Raw genomic sequence first — 12446 nt, 5'->3', positions numbered from 1 at the left:
ACAGTGTTTAAAAAGCCACTGTGACTTGTGAATACCAATATGCTCCTCATGGGTGCCAGGGGATTCTAGGTCATCCAGTACACAGATCTTGATTCTGGTGGGCAAGGTGATTGTGGTCAAAATGTGTCTAAATTTAATCGTTTTTATTGATAATCAGTATTTTGACTCCAGTTACTAATCAACTATGTGCACTTGGGCAAGGTGCTTAACCTTTTTGGCTACAACCTGCAGTAAGATATGCATTTTATATCACAAGTCAGTGTGTGTGTGTGAACACGCGTGTGTGCGTGAACACACACATGTACACACACGCACATGTACACACACACCCCATGTGACCCCAACAAAGGTTTTATGAAGCAAAACTTACTGCTACTGTGTGCATATGGTTTGATAGTATCTGTTCAGTTTCATTTTTTAAAAATGCTGGCTGTGATCTATGATATTGATTTCATGACCCACGGACAGGTTGTAATTGGCAGTTTGATAAACCCTGGTCCAGAGATTTTTTTCAAAATTTTCGTAAAATTATTGAACCTAAGAGTTTAACAGAATCACTCCCAGAAAGAACTTCTAGAGCATCTTCTTAGAAAATGTTGAGTAGGAAAAAAAGGCTGTGTGGCTCCAAGGTTCCTGAGGGAGAATACGATCAATGTGAAAGGCTTCCTCAAGTCAAGGCTTCCAAGTCAAGGCTCTGGACCCTGCGAGCTGGGAGGTATGGTGCCATAACACCCCTCCCATCAGGTGCCCCCATGATTTCGTGCATCAGCAATCAGCCTGGTCACTGGACTCATAGAACCCTCCTGAGAATCATTTTGGCAAAATGAATGAAGGGCATAAACATGTGTATACATCCTGACCTAGCAATTCCATTTCTGACCATATCTTTTAAGGCAATATTTGAAATATTAATGGCGATGTGTGTGTGTGTGTGTGTGTGTGTGTGTGTATGTGCTGAGAGATGGTTACATCAGGATAGTGGGAGATGAATCTATTTCCTTCATTTCTATTTTCCTTTTCAGGGGGATAGGACTCTACTACTTTTTGATGATTACTCTAATAAGAGTACCAAACTGCCTATTGCAAAGCACCTCCCATCCCTCATTCCCCTGAGGCTGACAAAGACTGCCATCACCTGGATGCCACCCGGAAGTACTTCTGGATGAAGTAGCACACCACGGCCAGGGGCAAGAGGGCCACGAGGAACACAGGCGTGACATAGGAGATGACAGCCACGGCTGAGACACAGAGCAGGGTGGAGCGGCTCAGGCACTCCAGCGTGGATGGGATGTGCTGACGGAGGGGAGGGTGAGAGAGGGAGGTGAGTTTTGGTGTTTCTCTTCAGTGCGTTACCTGCCGCCATGTTTTTCTCTCTCACATTATTACAGGCACACGTCTCATATCTCCAGCTACACTGTAGGCTCCCTGAGAACAGGAATCAGGACTTTGTTTCCTCACCATCTAGTACGATGGCAAATAAAGAACACAAGCTGAATTGAAATGAATATTCTTCACAGAATCAGTCACCTTGGTTCAGAATATGCTGGAACCTTACTGAAGTGAGCCAGAGGGTATTGGATGGAAGCCAAAGAGATGTGGTTTCCCTCAGCCTTATCATGAAGATCTCACAGGGGAAGTGTCTCACAGAGGCAGCATTATCATCAGATTGGGGCCCCTGGCTTCCTCCCCCAGGGCTCTGATCACCAGATCTGGGGAAGCCAGCACCAGAGAGGAAAAGGTCCTAGGGGTCTGGCCTCTCTCTGAACTGGGGAAATGGGTCACAGTCCTGTGTACCTGGTCAATGGTGTTACAGTCAGCTGAAAATCTATTCAGGATGCTTCCAAGGGGCGTGGTCTCAAAAAACCTAAGAGGCAACCAGAAGAAGTTACTCATTCGTTTATTGATTTTCTTCCTGTTTATCGAGTGAGGGTAGTGATTTCTTTCATTCCGGTGTCTCTAGAGTCATCCCTGGGTCTGGTTTTCTAGGGGCGGTTGCCTTTGCAAGTCTGTAGATATCTGGTCTGCGTTCCTGAGAATTTCTGCAACTGCCCACAGGGGTGCTGGCCCCTCACTAACCTCTCTGGCTCTCAAGCCCATGTATGACAATTGCCACCTTCCTCAGCTCTTGCTCAGCCTGACTCACTCAGCAGCTATCCTGGGGACAAATAGTCTTCTCCAGAGGGGTGATGTGCCAGGGGAAACAGGGCCCTGTAGACAGTCTGTCAGCTGGCCGACCCTGCAAGGCTACTCTGCCTGTCATCACTCTGGCTGTGACCCAGAATCAGCCCAACCCCAACCAGAGGATTTCAGAAGCACAGATCTGGGACAAATAGGGGGTAAGTAAACTTTGAGGTCATGTCTGTGGACCACAGGGAGCTCACAAGACCGAAAAGTAAAAAGTGTAGTCACATGGTGAGTCTGGCACTGACTGGGGCCCAGATAACCTGTTTGCCCGTTGTGCTTTAAGACTGAGTCAGCCCCGGGGCACCGGGGCGGCTTAGGTCATGATCTTGCAGTTTGTGAGTTCGAGACCCGCGTCGAGCTCTGTGCTAACAGCTCAGAGCCTGAAGCCTGTTTTGGATTCTGTGTCTCCCCCTCTCTCTACCCCTCCCCTGCTCACGCTCTGTGTCTCTCTGTCTCTTAATAATAAATAAACGTTAAAAAAAATTTAAAAAAAGGACTGAGTCAGCCAGTCTATTGGGCAGTGACCACTTTAAACCTCTTTCCCACCAAGCAGACTTTGGGGTTTTTATCCAGCCCATCACAGGGGATGAAAACATGTCTCCATGTCCCCAGTGTCAGAACCTGCAGGTTGGCTGAGGGTATAGGGGGAGAGCTGAATCTGTGGGTGGAGATGGGTAGATGACATCTGTCTAGGGAAGGGAACCTCACATCTATGCAGAGCCTGCAGACTCTCACTTTGAAGGGCTGTTGTGATAATTAGATGAGCTAATCATATAAAATGCCTAGCACCAGGTGTGGCTGAATAAATGCTGGTTTTCCTCTGCTTTCTGCTCTGAGGAGGGCACTTTTACACACACTGTCTCCTTGAGGCACCCCAGCAGCCTGTGACAGAGGTTGCATATCCCCATCTAATAGATGGGAGAACTGAGGCCAGGAGAACAGTGACTTGCCCACAGCCCCAGCATGGTTGGGGGGAGCAGGGTACCTCATGGGAGCCAGGATGATCCGGTTCAGCAGGCTGCGGTGCAACCTTTTGGCCACCTTCAGCCCGGTCCATTCTACGGTGACAGATGTGACAAGGCACAGCACAATGCCCAGGCTGCAGAGCACCGTGAACACCATGGCATAGACAGTCTGGTCGAGGGAGCACTCCTGGGCCGGGCAGAGAATGAGGCGGGGTCCCGGGGGTGTCCATGGCTCAGCCCTCTCCCCCCAGCCCCTGCCCTGGGGCTGCCGGCCACACCTGGCTGAGGGAGCAGTTCCTGGCTGCTGGGCTTAGGGTCAGGGCACTGTCGGTCCACTTGGCCAGCCAGTAGTCAATGGCCACCAAGACCATGTGCTTAAGCAGCTGGGAGAAGACCAGCAGCGACAGGAGCAGGATGCCGGCGGATGACAGATACTTGGCACAGGCTCGCCACGGGATCTTGGCACGCTGGTGAAGCACTGAAGACAGGTTGTCCTCCTCCTCACTCTCAGCTGCCTCCTCTGCAGGCCACAAGAACCCACCCTGTGGCTTCACATTTCACATCCCTCTGAGGGCGAACCGGTGGGGGGGGGCATGTTATCCCCACTTACAGATGGGAAAACTGAGGCACACCAAGGGAGAAGGATTTGATGAAGGTCACACTATCTCACCACCCCAGAACCCCAAACCCTAGTCTCCCCACGGTCAGTCAGACCTCAGGCCAGGATTTCATTCCTAGTCCCACTGTCTGTACCTTCCTCCTCTTCCTCATCTTGCAGGAGGCCGTCTCTTGAGGACATGGCCCGGGGCAGACCCTGAGGTGGCTCAGTGGCTTTTCTCTCCATGACAGTCTCCTGAAAGACAGGTGGGGCCTGGCCAATGTCCTCAGAATGTGCGGAGGGGAAAGGGAGGGAGGGGGACAGCCACCCCTGGCCGTGACCAGTGTCAGGTTTCCAGGTTGCCCCACCTGGGGGAGGGTCCAGATGGACATGAGTCTTGGCAGAATTTACTCGTCCTGTTTATCAGCTTAAAATACCCCGATATTCCTGTGGGAGACCATCTCTCCCCTATTCTTAGTCTCCATGACTCAGGTGGGCTGATCATTCTCCCTGGCTCTATGGGTGGGCATGAGACCCAGGACTGGCCAATCTCACACTCCACATCCCTGGCCACAGTGATTTATTCAGGGTGGGCACATGACCAAAGTGGACAAAGGAGAGTCAGTTCAGGGACTTCTGCTGAACTGTTATGGAAGAGGCACTCTCTAATTGGCAGAGGTGTGGAGCTGGGAGAATGTAAGCCTACGGCTGCTGATAGCTCTCTCTGCTGCCACAAGAATGGAGCCAGTCTGAGGGGAGCAGAGCCAAGGAGGGAGAGAAACAGGTTCCTGATGACATTCTTTAACTACCTGGTTCCAGCTTCACCTGAAGCCGACACTTTTTAGTTTCATGAGCCGAAAAATCCTTAACTCCTCCCTCTTTTTCTTTGCTTAGCCAGTTTGAGTTGATTCTCTGAAGCTTTATCACTACATGGTTTCTGATTATTTGAGGATAAGTGGAAGGTGTCCACCTGATTCTGCCTTGAGTAGCTGGCACAGGTACTGGCTCTCCTCGGGCAGGAGGAAGTTCATGCTCAGCTCCCACATCTGTTCTTTGGGGGGTTTCCTAGGCCAATGAGGGCAGGAAGGCCTTTATGTGTTCAGATTGTACCAGAACCTTCTCCTCAGAGGGTGGCTGCCTGGCCCTTAAGGACATACTCACCTTCTCCAGCTCTTGGTCCTGCCGGTTCATGAGGGTCTTCCAGTGCTCAAAGAGCTGGCACTCAGACCTCTGGAAGTCCTTGAGCGTGCCCTCCCTCTGGATGGTGCCATCCTTCATCGCAATGATCTGGAAAGGAAGACACAGACCCGGCCCAGGGGCTGAATAGAAAAGGGGAGTGGCGGTCACACCCCTACCTTGCTAAGGAGTCTGAGGTGGACATGTACACACCCTCTCCCCCACCACAACTGGCCACTGGCTTTCCCACTGCAGTGAGCTGGTAGTGATAACCTGTCCCCACCAACACACTCCCAAGATTGAGAGATTGGTACTTCTGGGGGGTAATTCTCAGTGGTTGCCCCATGGTTGCTAAGAGGGTTTGCAGAACAAATTAGCTCCTGGTCCAGGTGTCTGATTCCTTGCAAGGATTCCATCCGTGGCTGCCGTTTTCCCACACTTAACAGCCAATTGTACGCTACCTTTAGCTCCTCCTAATGGCAGGTCTGGTGGGTTCCACCGGGGGTTGACAAAGCACCTATTGGTCTAAGTGTATGTGGCCATGCCCCTTTAAAATCAATAAAACTGATTTCATTTGAAACACTCAATGTTTCACACTCATGGGCACTCCGCATTAATTCAGAAACCCACCTCTGTTCTCTTACCCCTACCGAGCCCATGCTGGGGTGTAGGGAGCGATGCCTGGGAGTCCTGTTCACTGACACTTCAAGGGACCAGGCAGGTCTGTGACAGCCTTCTTTGGACTAAAGATTGTCCTGAACTCAGCCTTGCCAAGGTCACCCTGGAAACTTAGACACAGACCTTCTGCACCTGTTTTAATAGTTTTTTTTTTTTTTAATCCGGATTTTTTTTTTCTTTTTTCATAGTAGAGGATTTCACCACATGCAGAAGGAAGACCTAGGGCCATATAGCACAGTCGGAAGATCAAGGAGGCCCTTAATTTTCAAGGGCAAATTTTGCCTCAGGAGTCAGGCAAGGTCCAGATTTTAAAAGTCACATGATTTCCACCTTAAATGTTAAATGCTTTCCAATTAATTGAAAAGTAACTGTTATCTACAGATTGAGGAGTATGGAAATGTGGTCAATGTGGGGTTTCACCAAGTCGCATTCTAATATTGAAGCTTCTGCGACTACCTGTATTGTTTGTTTCCATATTTCCATCTGATTCTGACTTGAATTCGTCCGACCTTCTGTGGGTCAGAGGGTGGACGGGAAGATGGCTTTCCCATCCAAATAGGCAGTCCCAAGGCCAGGGGGATGAGTCATCAACCCGGGCCATAAACAGAGGATAGGAATCGAGTGTCTGCTTCTTTCTGAGACTTCTTGGTGCCAGCCTTGCATGTACCACAGGGGCCCCAGGTGAGGATGGGAATGTCTGCAGCTGTAGGTGATGTGAAACCCTTGGCCTGTGCAGAGTCTACCCAGCCTGCAGGAAGCCATTCAGTGTGGATCTCTTCTGCTTTGTGGCCCTCAGCAATGGCTACTGAGACACTGAGTGACTCCTTTGAAGATGTTCTACTGCTTCTCCCACCTCAGCCCTCCACAGCTTGATCTCCTTGTGGCCTCTCACCCAGTCTGCATGTGGCAGGTACTGTAGCTTGTGGGTCACTAGGACCACTGTCCTCTTGTCATCCTGGAGCAGCTCAAGGATCCCGGCCTGCATCAGGTGGTCACTCAGATGGACATCCAGAGCTGAGAAGGGGTCATCCTGGGCAGACGGGAGAAGGTGGGGGCAAATGTGGGCAGAGGGGGTAACAGTGAGTATAAAAACCATCAGAGTTGTACCAGCTCTGGTCTAGGGACTGACACTAGTTAGCTGAATGTCCTTGGATAATATACTTCACCTCTCTGGGCTTTAGATGCCTCATCTTAAAATGAGGCAGTTATGAGTTATATGGCTCTCAATTTAATCACATACACTTCCTGACTCTTGAACATTCAATAGCTCCCCACTGCCTACCAAGTCTGAATTCCTTAGCACGGTAATCTAGGCCCGTTGTTACTTGCTCAGTCTGTCTTTCTGGTCTCACTTGTCTGTCCTGTCCAATCTCCCTGTACTCCAGGATTCCAGAGAACTTGCCATTCCAGGTTTTTACCTATGCTGTTTCCTCTGCCGGAAGCACCATTTTGTCTCTTGTCTGCCTGGTGAACTCCTACTCATCCTTCAGTGCTCCATCCTAGCTCTTCCTGTGTCCTCTCTTGATTCCATGCCTAATCCTCCCTCCTCTCAATTCCAGTTGTGATAACTATTTGTCTACTCCTGTGAGGCCCCCAGGAACTGATACCCCTTGTGCCTGTGCCAGGTACAGAGTAGGAGCTTAATACACATTTGCTGAAATAATCTAAAATATCCACTTGACTTCTTTCTAACAAGGTTGTTTAAAGCTCATATAAGATCATGAATAAGCTAGGGGCACCTGGGTGGCTCAGTCGGTTAAGCGACTGACTTTGGGTCAGGTCATGATCTCACCGCTCATGAGTTCAAGCCCTGTGTTGGGCTCTGTGTTGACAGCTCAGAGCCTGGATCCTGCTTCGGATTCTGTGTCTCCTCCTCTCTGCCCCTTCCCTGATTGTGTGCTCTCTCTCTCTCTTTCTCAAAAATAAACATTAAAAAAAAAGATCATGAATAAGCTAGTACTTTGTAAAGTGCTATGTTGGATGGTAACAAAGACTATGAACCTTTACATTTGAAGTGTGTTTATTGGAGAGCTTTTACGTGTGTTGGGAACAGGGGGAGCGCATAAAGCCAGATCAGAGACCTGGTTCCTTCTTCTGACTCCCTACCCAAATGGCCTTCCTCTTTTCTTCTGTTTACCTGACTCACTCTTCCAGAAAGCTCTCCCTGATTATTCTAGCCCTCATAGTTGTCTCCCTGGACAAGCCTCCTCCTAGACTGTGCTGCACAGTTTGGCTTTCAACTGGGCCATGGCTCTTGAGTGTGGGTGAGCTCTATCTCCTAGTCAGATTCTAAATCTTTGAGGCCAAGGCCTGGCCCTCAGAATTCTTCAGTATCAACTAAGGCACCTCACACAGAACTTGGCATGAAATAGGGCAGGCACAGCTAATTAGTTTATCTCACGTTTGATTGCTAGTGACTACTCGGAGTGGGGTGGTGACAAGGATTCTGAGGCCAGGTTAAGTTTCTGTGGGAAACTTATCGAGTTAATGTGGGGTTCCACAGAACTGAATTCATTGATGATACTGAATTTTCTATTACCACTGCTGTGATCAATTAGCAATGTCTGCTCGGAACACGGGATTGGAAGTGACAGCATACTTTCCATGTATCTGCCGTTATTGTAGTGGGGCTAAGTGTTGATAGGTTAAGGCTGTCCTACAGGGAGGCAGCCTATAATTACTACTTGTCTTCCCTCATGGCTACTGCAGAGTTCCATGTGAAGTCCACAGTGGGTCATTTGCACTACCCTTGCCTCAGTTTCCCCATCAATGATTAAGTAATATCTCTGGCAGGAGAGGTTTACTCCTGGAAAGGGAGCTTGTTGGGTGGTGTGTGTGGGTTTGTGTACAGGCGGTGAGCCAGGGAGGCAGCCAGAGACAAGGGAGATACCAGCTAATGCACTCACCAAGAAGACAACGTTGGTGTGCTGGTACAGGGCTCGGGCCACACTGATTCGCTGGCGTTGACCACCAGATAGGTTGATGCCCTGTGACCAAAGGAGAGGAAACGTTATGCTCTCATAGCCCTTCAGGAAAGACCGTCCTGGCCCTTACTTGCCTGTGAGCTCTTTGGGATAGCGGCCTGGCTCTACCCGTCGCTTTGTTCCTCCTCACCTTGAAGAGAGGAGGAACTTGTACATATTTATTGAATGCATTCAGAGGTGGGGAGCATGATCCCCATGACTCTGAAGATTCATCAAGTAGGTGTTAGAGACCATCTGACCAGTGACAACCAAGACAGAGGAAGTAGGGATTTCAATCATACATGAGGAAGGCTATCATGGGAGAATCCTATTTGTCTAAGCTTATGGAGGAGGGGTCCCATCTGGAGAGTGTACATGAAGGATATAACCCTAGGCCTAGCACAGTGTCATGTGGGCCCCGAGTATAGACGTGGGACATGAATAAATCTCCAGCCTAGGGAGGCACTAAGTGGCAAAGCTGTCAAGGACAACCAGCAGCCCAAGGTTCAAGATCATTTTGTCCCCACTGCAGGCAGCTTTTCCACCTTTACCCTCTCATTTTCCAGTCACCTCCTCTCCCTGAGAATGAGCTCAGAGCATGCTGGTGGTGATAGGTGGGGATCAGGGAAGCTTGAGGGCCCCAGCCTTGGAAACCCCCCCATAGAGGCTGCTACTAACCCGTTCCCCAATCTGAGTCTGGTCTCCATGGGGCAGGATGTCGATGTCCGGCTGCAGGGAGCAGGCTTCGATGACCATTTTGTACCTGGAGTGGTTGGGGGTGGGGACGGACACAGCTGATCGGCCTGGCCAGAACTGGGCCTGAGCACTGACAGAGAATCATTAGCTTCCGGGCAGCTGTGCTCAGGGTGAGCATTGGCTTTAATGGCCTTCTGCCTGGGTGCAAGCAAACACCATGTGAGCTTGAAAAGAGCTGAGGGCAGCACCTCACAGAGTCTTGGGGCCAGTTAAATATTTGAAGGATGAAATTGGATAGTAGTAAATACGCCACGTATGACAAGAGGGGGCCCATGGCCCTTGTGCAGTGGGAGAAGCTCCAGCCAGAGCCCACACTTGGGGCACTGCCAGGAAAAATCACTGCTGGTTGGTTTAGGCAGTAATGATGATGGCTGATCAAATATTTGCCCAGCCTGCTCCTCTCATACTTCCCTGGTCAGCTCTTAGCTGGTGCCAGCCAGGGTGCATGGAGGCATCAGAGTGTCTTGGTGACATGTAATTAGGTGTCAGGCAGCCTTGGATTTGAGACCCATTTCTGTCACTTATTCGTTGGTGGCCTCGGGCAGGTTACCTAACCTTTCTGAGCCTTGGGGGCGATGATGATAGTAGCTGCCTACTGGGGTTGTTGTGAGCATTAGGGGAAATCAAGCATATAAAGAGCGTGACGCTGCACCTCGCACCTAAGAGCTCAATAGATGGTAGCAATTATTATTATCATTGGAGGGAAAATAATACATCAGTTGCAGAGCGAGGGTAGGGAATAATGGAAAGCTGGGTCAGTCTTGCCATTAGCCTCAAGAGAAGGCCATCGGAGCTTCCACACAACATCCCTCCCCCCGCACGCTCCCCTCCCGCCTTGCCTTCATACATACAGGAGTTGGATTGCCCTGATGCCCAGGCACATCTGGATCATTTCCAGATGGGCCATATGGAACAGGCTGGGATTCAGATAAGCGTCTTGGAGAGCAGGATGGCTGGTTGTGGGTGATCGATGGAGGGGCAGGGCAGCTGGCTAGGGCTTGGGCACTGGGGAGGGCTGGCTAATGCTGCCCTTGACCAATTTCTCCCCTCCCCCGCAGCCCACCTCCCACCAAGAGGCTTCTACCGTTGTTTGTTGAAGGGACTCTCAAAGGTGATATTCTCCTCCACAGTGGCATTTAGCAGCCATGGTTTCTGAGAAGCATACGCCACGGGGCCTCTCTTCCTGGAACAAAGCAGGCAGGAGTAGGGGAGGCATTCTTGGGGGCTCATTCTCAGAGGCAGTTGTCAAGCAGATGGTATAAACTGGGGAGGGGCACTTGGCAGAAGCCAGCTTCGTGTGGCCCCTGGTGGCCTCTCTTTCCCCAGGGCCAGAGGCAGGCTTGGGTGCCCGGGTCTTAGCAGACCAGGGCTGGGGGGGGGGGGGGTGGACAGGACCTCAACCCTGCCCTGCCCTGCATACAGCCTGTCCCACCCCTGCAGTCTATTCTTCCTGAGTCTCTACCCAGAGCTGGGAGGAGCCTGAAGTGTGACCAAACCAAGTAAACACTTGACCCCTAATTTCCTTCTTCCCCGAGTGGCCCTCAAATCACTTGATTTTGATGTTAGCAGATAACTCTCCAAGTGGAACTTTTTAAAAAAGCAGAACCAAGGAAACCACATGTAGTGTGATACAGGTTTTGAAGACCCCCCAAAAAAAGGGGGGGGTATGACCACCAGATAAAAGTGACCTGGTGTGAAGGGAGCCGCTTGATGCACAGAAGCAGCAGTGGCTTCTGAACCATCTGATGGAGCACAGGGCCCTCCTGGGCCTCTTCCCTACAGCAGAGCTGGGACGTGTGGGGCTGCCCTCAAGAGTTCTGTGGCTCCCTTGGGCCTGAGAGCCCCTCTGAGGAAGTCTGCCCACGGGGCAGGTGCTCCAGGTCACAGTACCTCACATCCGAATAGGCCACCGTCTCCCGCTCTGGGCTGCAGCAGGGAAGAAAAGACACAGTTTCAGGGCTCACGTGTGTGGACCAACTTCTTCACAGACCTTTGAACTCCCTCAAACCCGGCATGAGTGTGCCTGTTTGCCCCTGTGACCAGGGGTGCAGCCACATGCTGCACGGAGGGGTGTAGAGTGGGGAGCGGCCATCCTGGGGGAGCCTCCTCTGCCCGACACGGTGTAGCGTCCCCAGTGTGTGTGTGTGGGGGGGTGTGTGTGCGGAGGGCCCCAGGCCCCAGTTGAGAGGGAGAATGAGGGAAAGGCAGCATTGGTGTAATCTTGTGTGTTGGGGGGAATTCTGTGTCAGAGGACTATGAAAGCCAACATGTGGCTCCTCCAGACCCAGCCTCTGCATCGGGGCTCAAATGCACAGACTCGGGTCTCAGGCAGACATGGCTGCAAAAACAGCCGAGGCCGGGAGGGCTGTCTGGCAGGAGCCAGGCCAGGCCCACAGCTTGTGCGTGGGAACCTAAGGCCCATGGAAATCTCGGGGTGGCAGCCAGAGGGCCCAGAAGGGCTCCAGGCATGAATTGAAGCCTCATGTGGCCCTGTCAGAAGACAAGAGTGGAATCTGGGGTATCTGCTGGGAGAGATGTGTCAGCTGCAGTGACCGCATGCCCTGGATGGCCGGGAACAGCTCTAATGTCAGCTATTCTGTACCGCTGTTCTCATCCACACGGTCATACTTGTCACATACCGTGAGCTCTGCCTTTTGGCTCAAGAACCATGGTTACTATGGCGAGAGAGGCTGGGCCTGTCATCACACCCTGGCACTTAGGGACAAGGTGGGAGAAAGGGCAAAGAAAACATGGGGAAGTGAAACATTCTGGTATTAGAGGGAAGGCCAGTAATTATGAAACTACTTAGGGGTATTTACAAAGTTGAGTCACCCTTCCCAGCCCTGACTTCATACCACCTCCAGTGTGTTTTGAATGTTCTTGGGAGATGTGAGGTTCGGGAAGGTTTTCAGTGTCTCAGAGCCTCATTAATCTAGTTCACTTGGATGTTTTAGACTGAACACTGAACATAAAGCAATAAGGCCAAATTTCCTGTCTGGCCTGGGGAAGATCTACCTCCTCTCTTTACAGCCCTGTTTCTCAACTTTTTTTTCAGGATCATCCCCTAGGGACTTTTTATCCACATCCCCCCCCCCCCCCCCCCCCCCCCCCCCCCCCCCCCCCCTC

General features: G+C 51.1%; 2 protein-coding genes across 2 annotated transcripts in view; one reads left to right on the top strand and one right to left on the bottom strand.

Moving 5' to 3' along the window:
- LOC125913211 (L-lactate dehydrogenase A chain) overlaps positions 1-12446 on the top strand; it is a 968541-nt gene that overhangs the window by 120554 nt on the left and 835541 nt on the right. The window lies entirely within an intron of this gene.
- ABCC8 (ATP binding cassette subfamily C member 8) overlaps positions 1-12446 on the bottom strand; it is a 77566-nt gene that overhangs the window by 10674 nt on the left and 54446 nt on the right. The window contains exons 17-27 of the mRNA XM_049618428.1: positions 11211-11246; positions 10405-10503; positions 9243-9327; positions 8508-8588; positions 6494-6631; positions 4909-5034; positions 3903-4002; positions 3428-3669; positions 3170-3336; positions 1795-1864; positions 1136-1293 (exon numbers count right to left, since the gene is read on the bottom strand). Coding sequence (XP_049474385.1) covers positions 1136-1293; positions 1795-1864; positions 3170-3336; positions 3428-3669; positions 3903-4002; positions 4909-5034; positions 6494-6631; positions 8508-8588; positions 9243-9327; positions 10405-10503; positions 11211-11246 — 1302 coding nt within the window. The remainder of the gene's footprint in view (positions 1-1135; positions 1294-1794; positions 1865-3169; positions 3337-3427; positions 3670-3902; positions 4003-4908; positions 5035-6493; positions 6632-8507; positions 8589-9242; positions 9328-10404; positions 10504-11210; positions 11247-12446) is intronic.

The sequence above is a fragment of the Panthera uncia genome, chromosome D1 (genome assembly GCF_023721935.1).
Source record: "Panthera uncia isolate 11264 chromosome D1, Puncia_PCG_1.0, whole genome shotgun sequence".
In the NCBI taxonomy this organism is placed as follows: domain Eukaryota; kingdom Metazoa; phylum Chordata; class Mammalia; order Carnivora; family Felidae; genus Panthera; species Panthera uncia.
The sequence above is the reverse complement of the archived record's forward strand: the minus strand, read 5'-3'. Positions and strand labels throughout refer to the sequence as shown.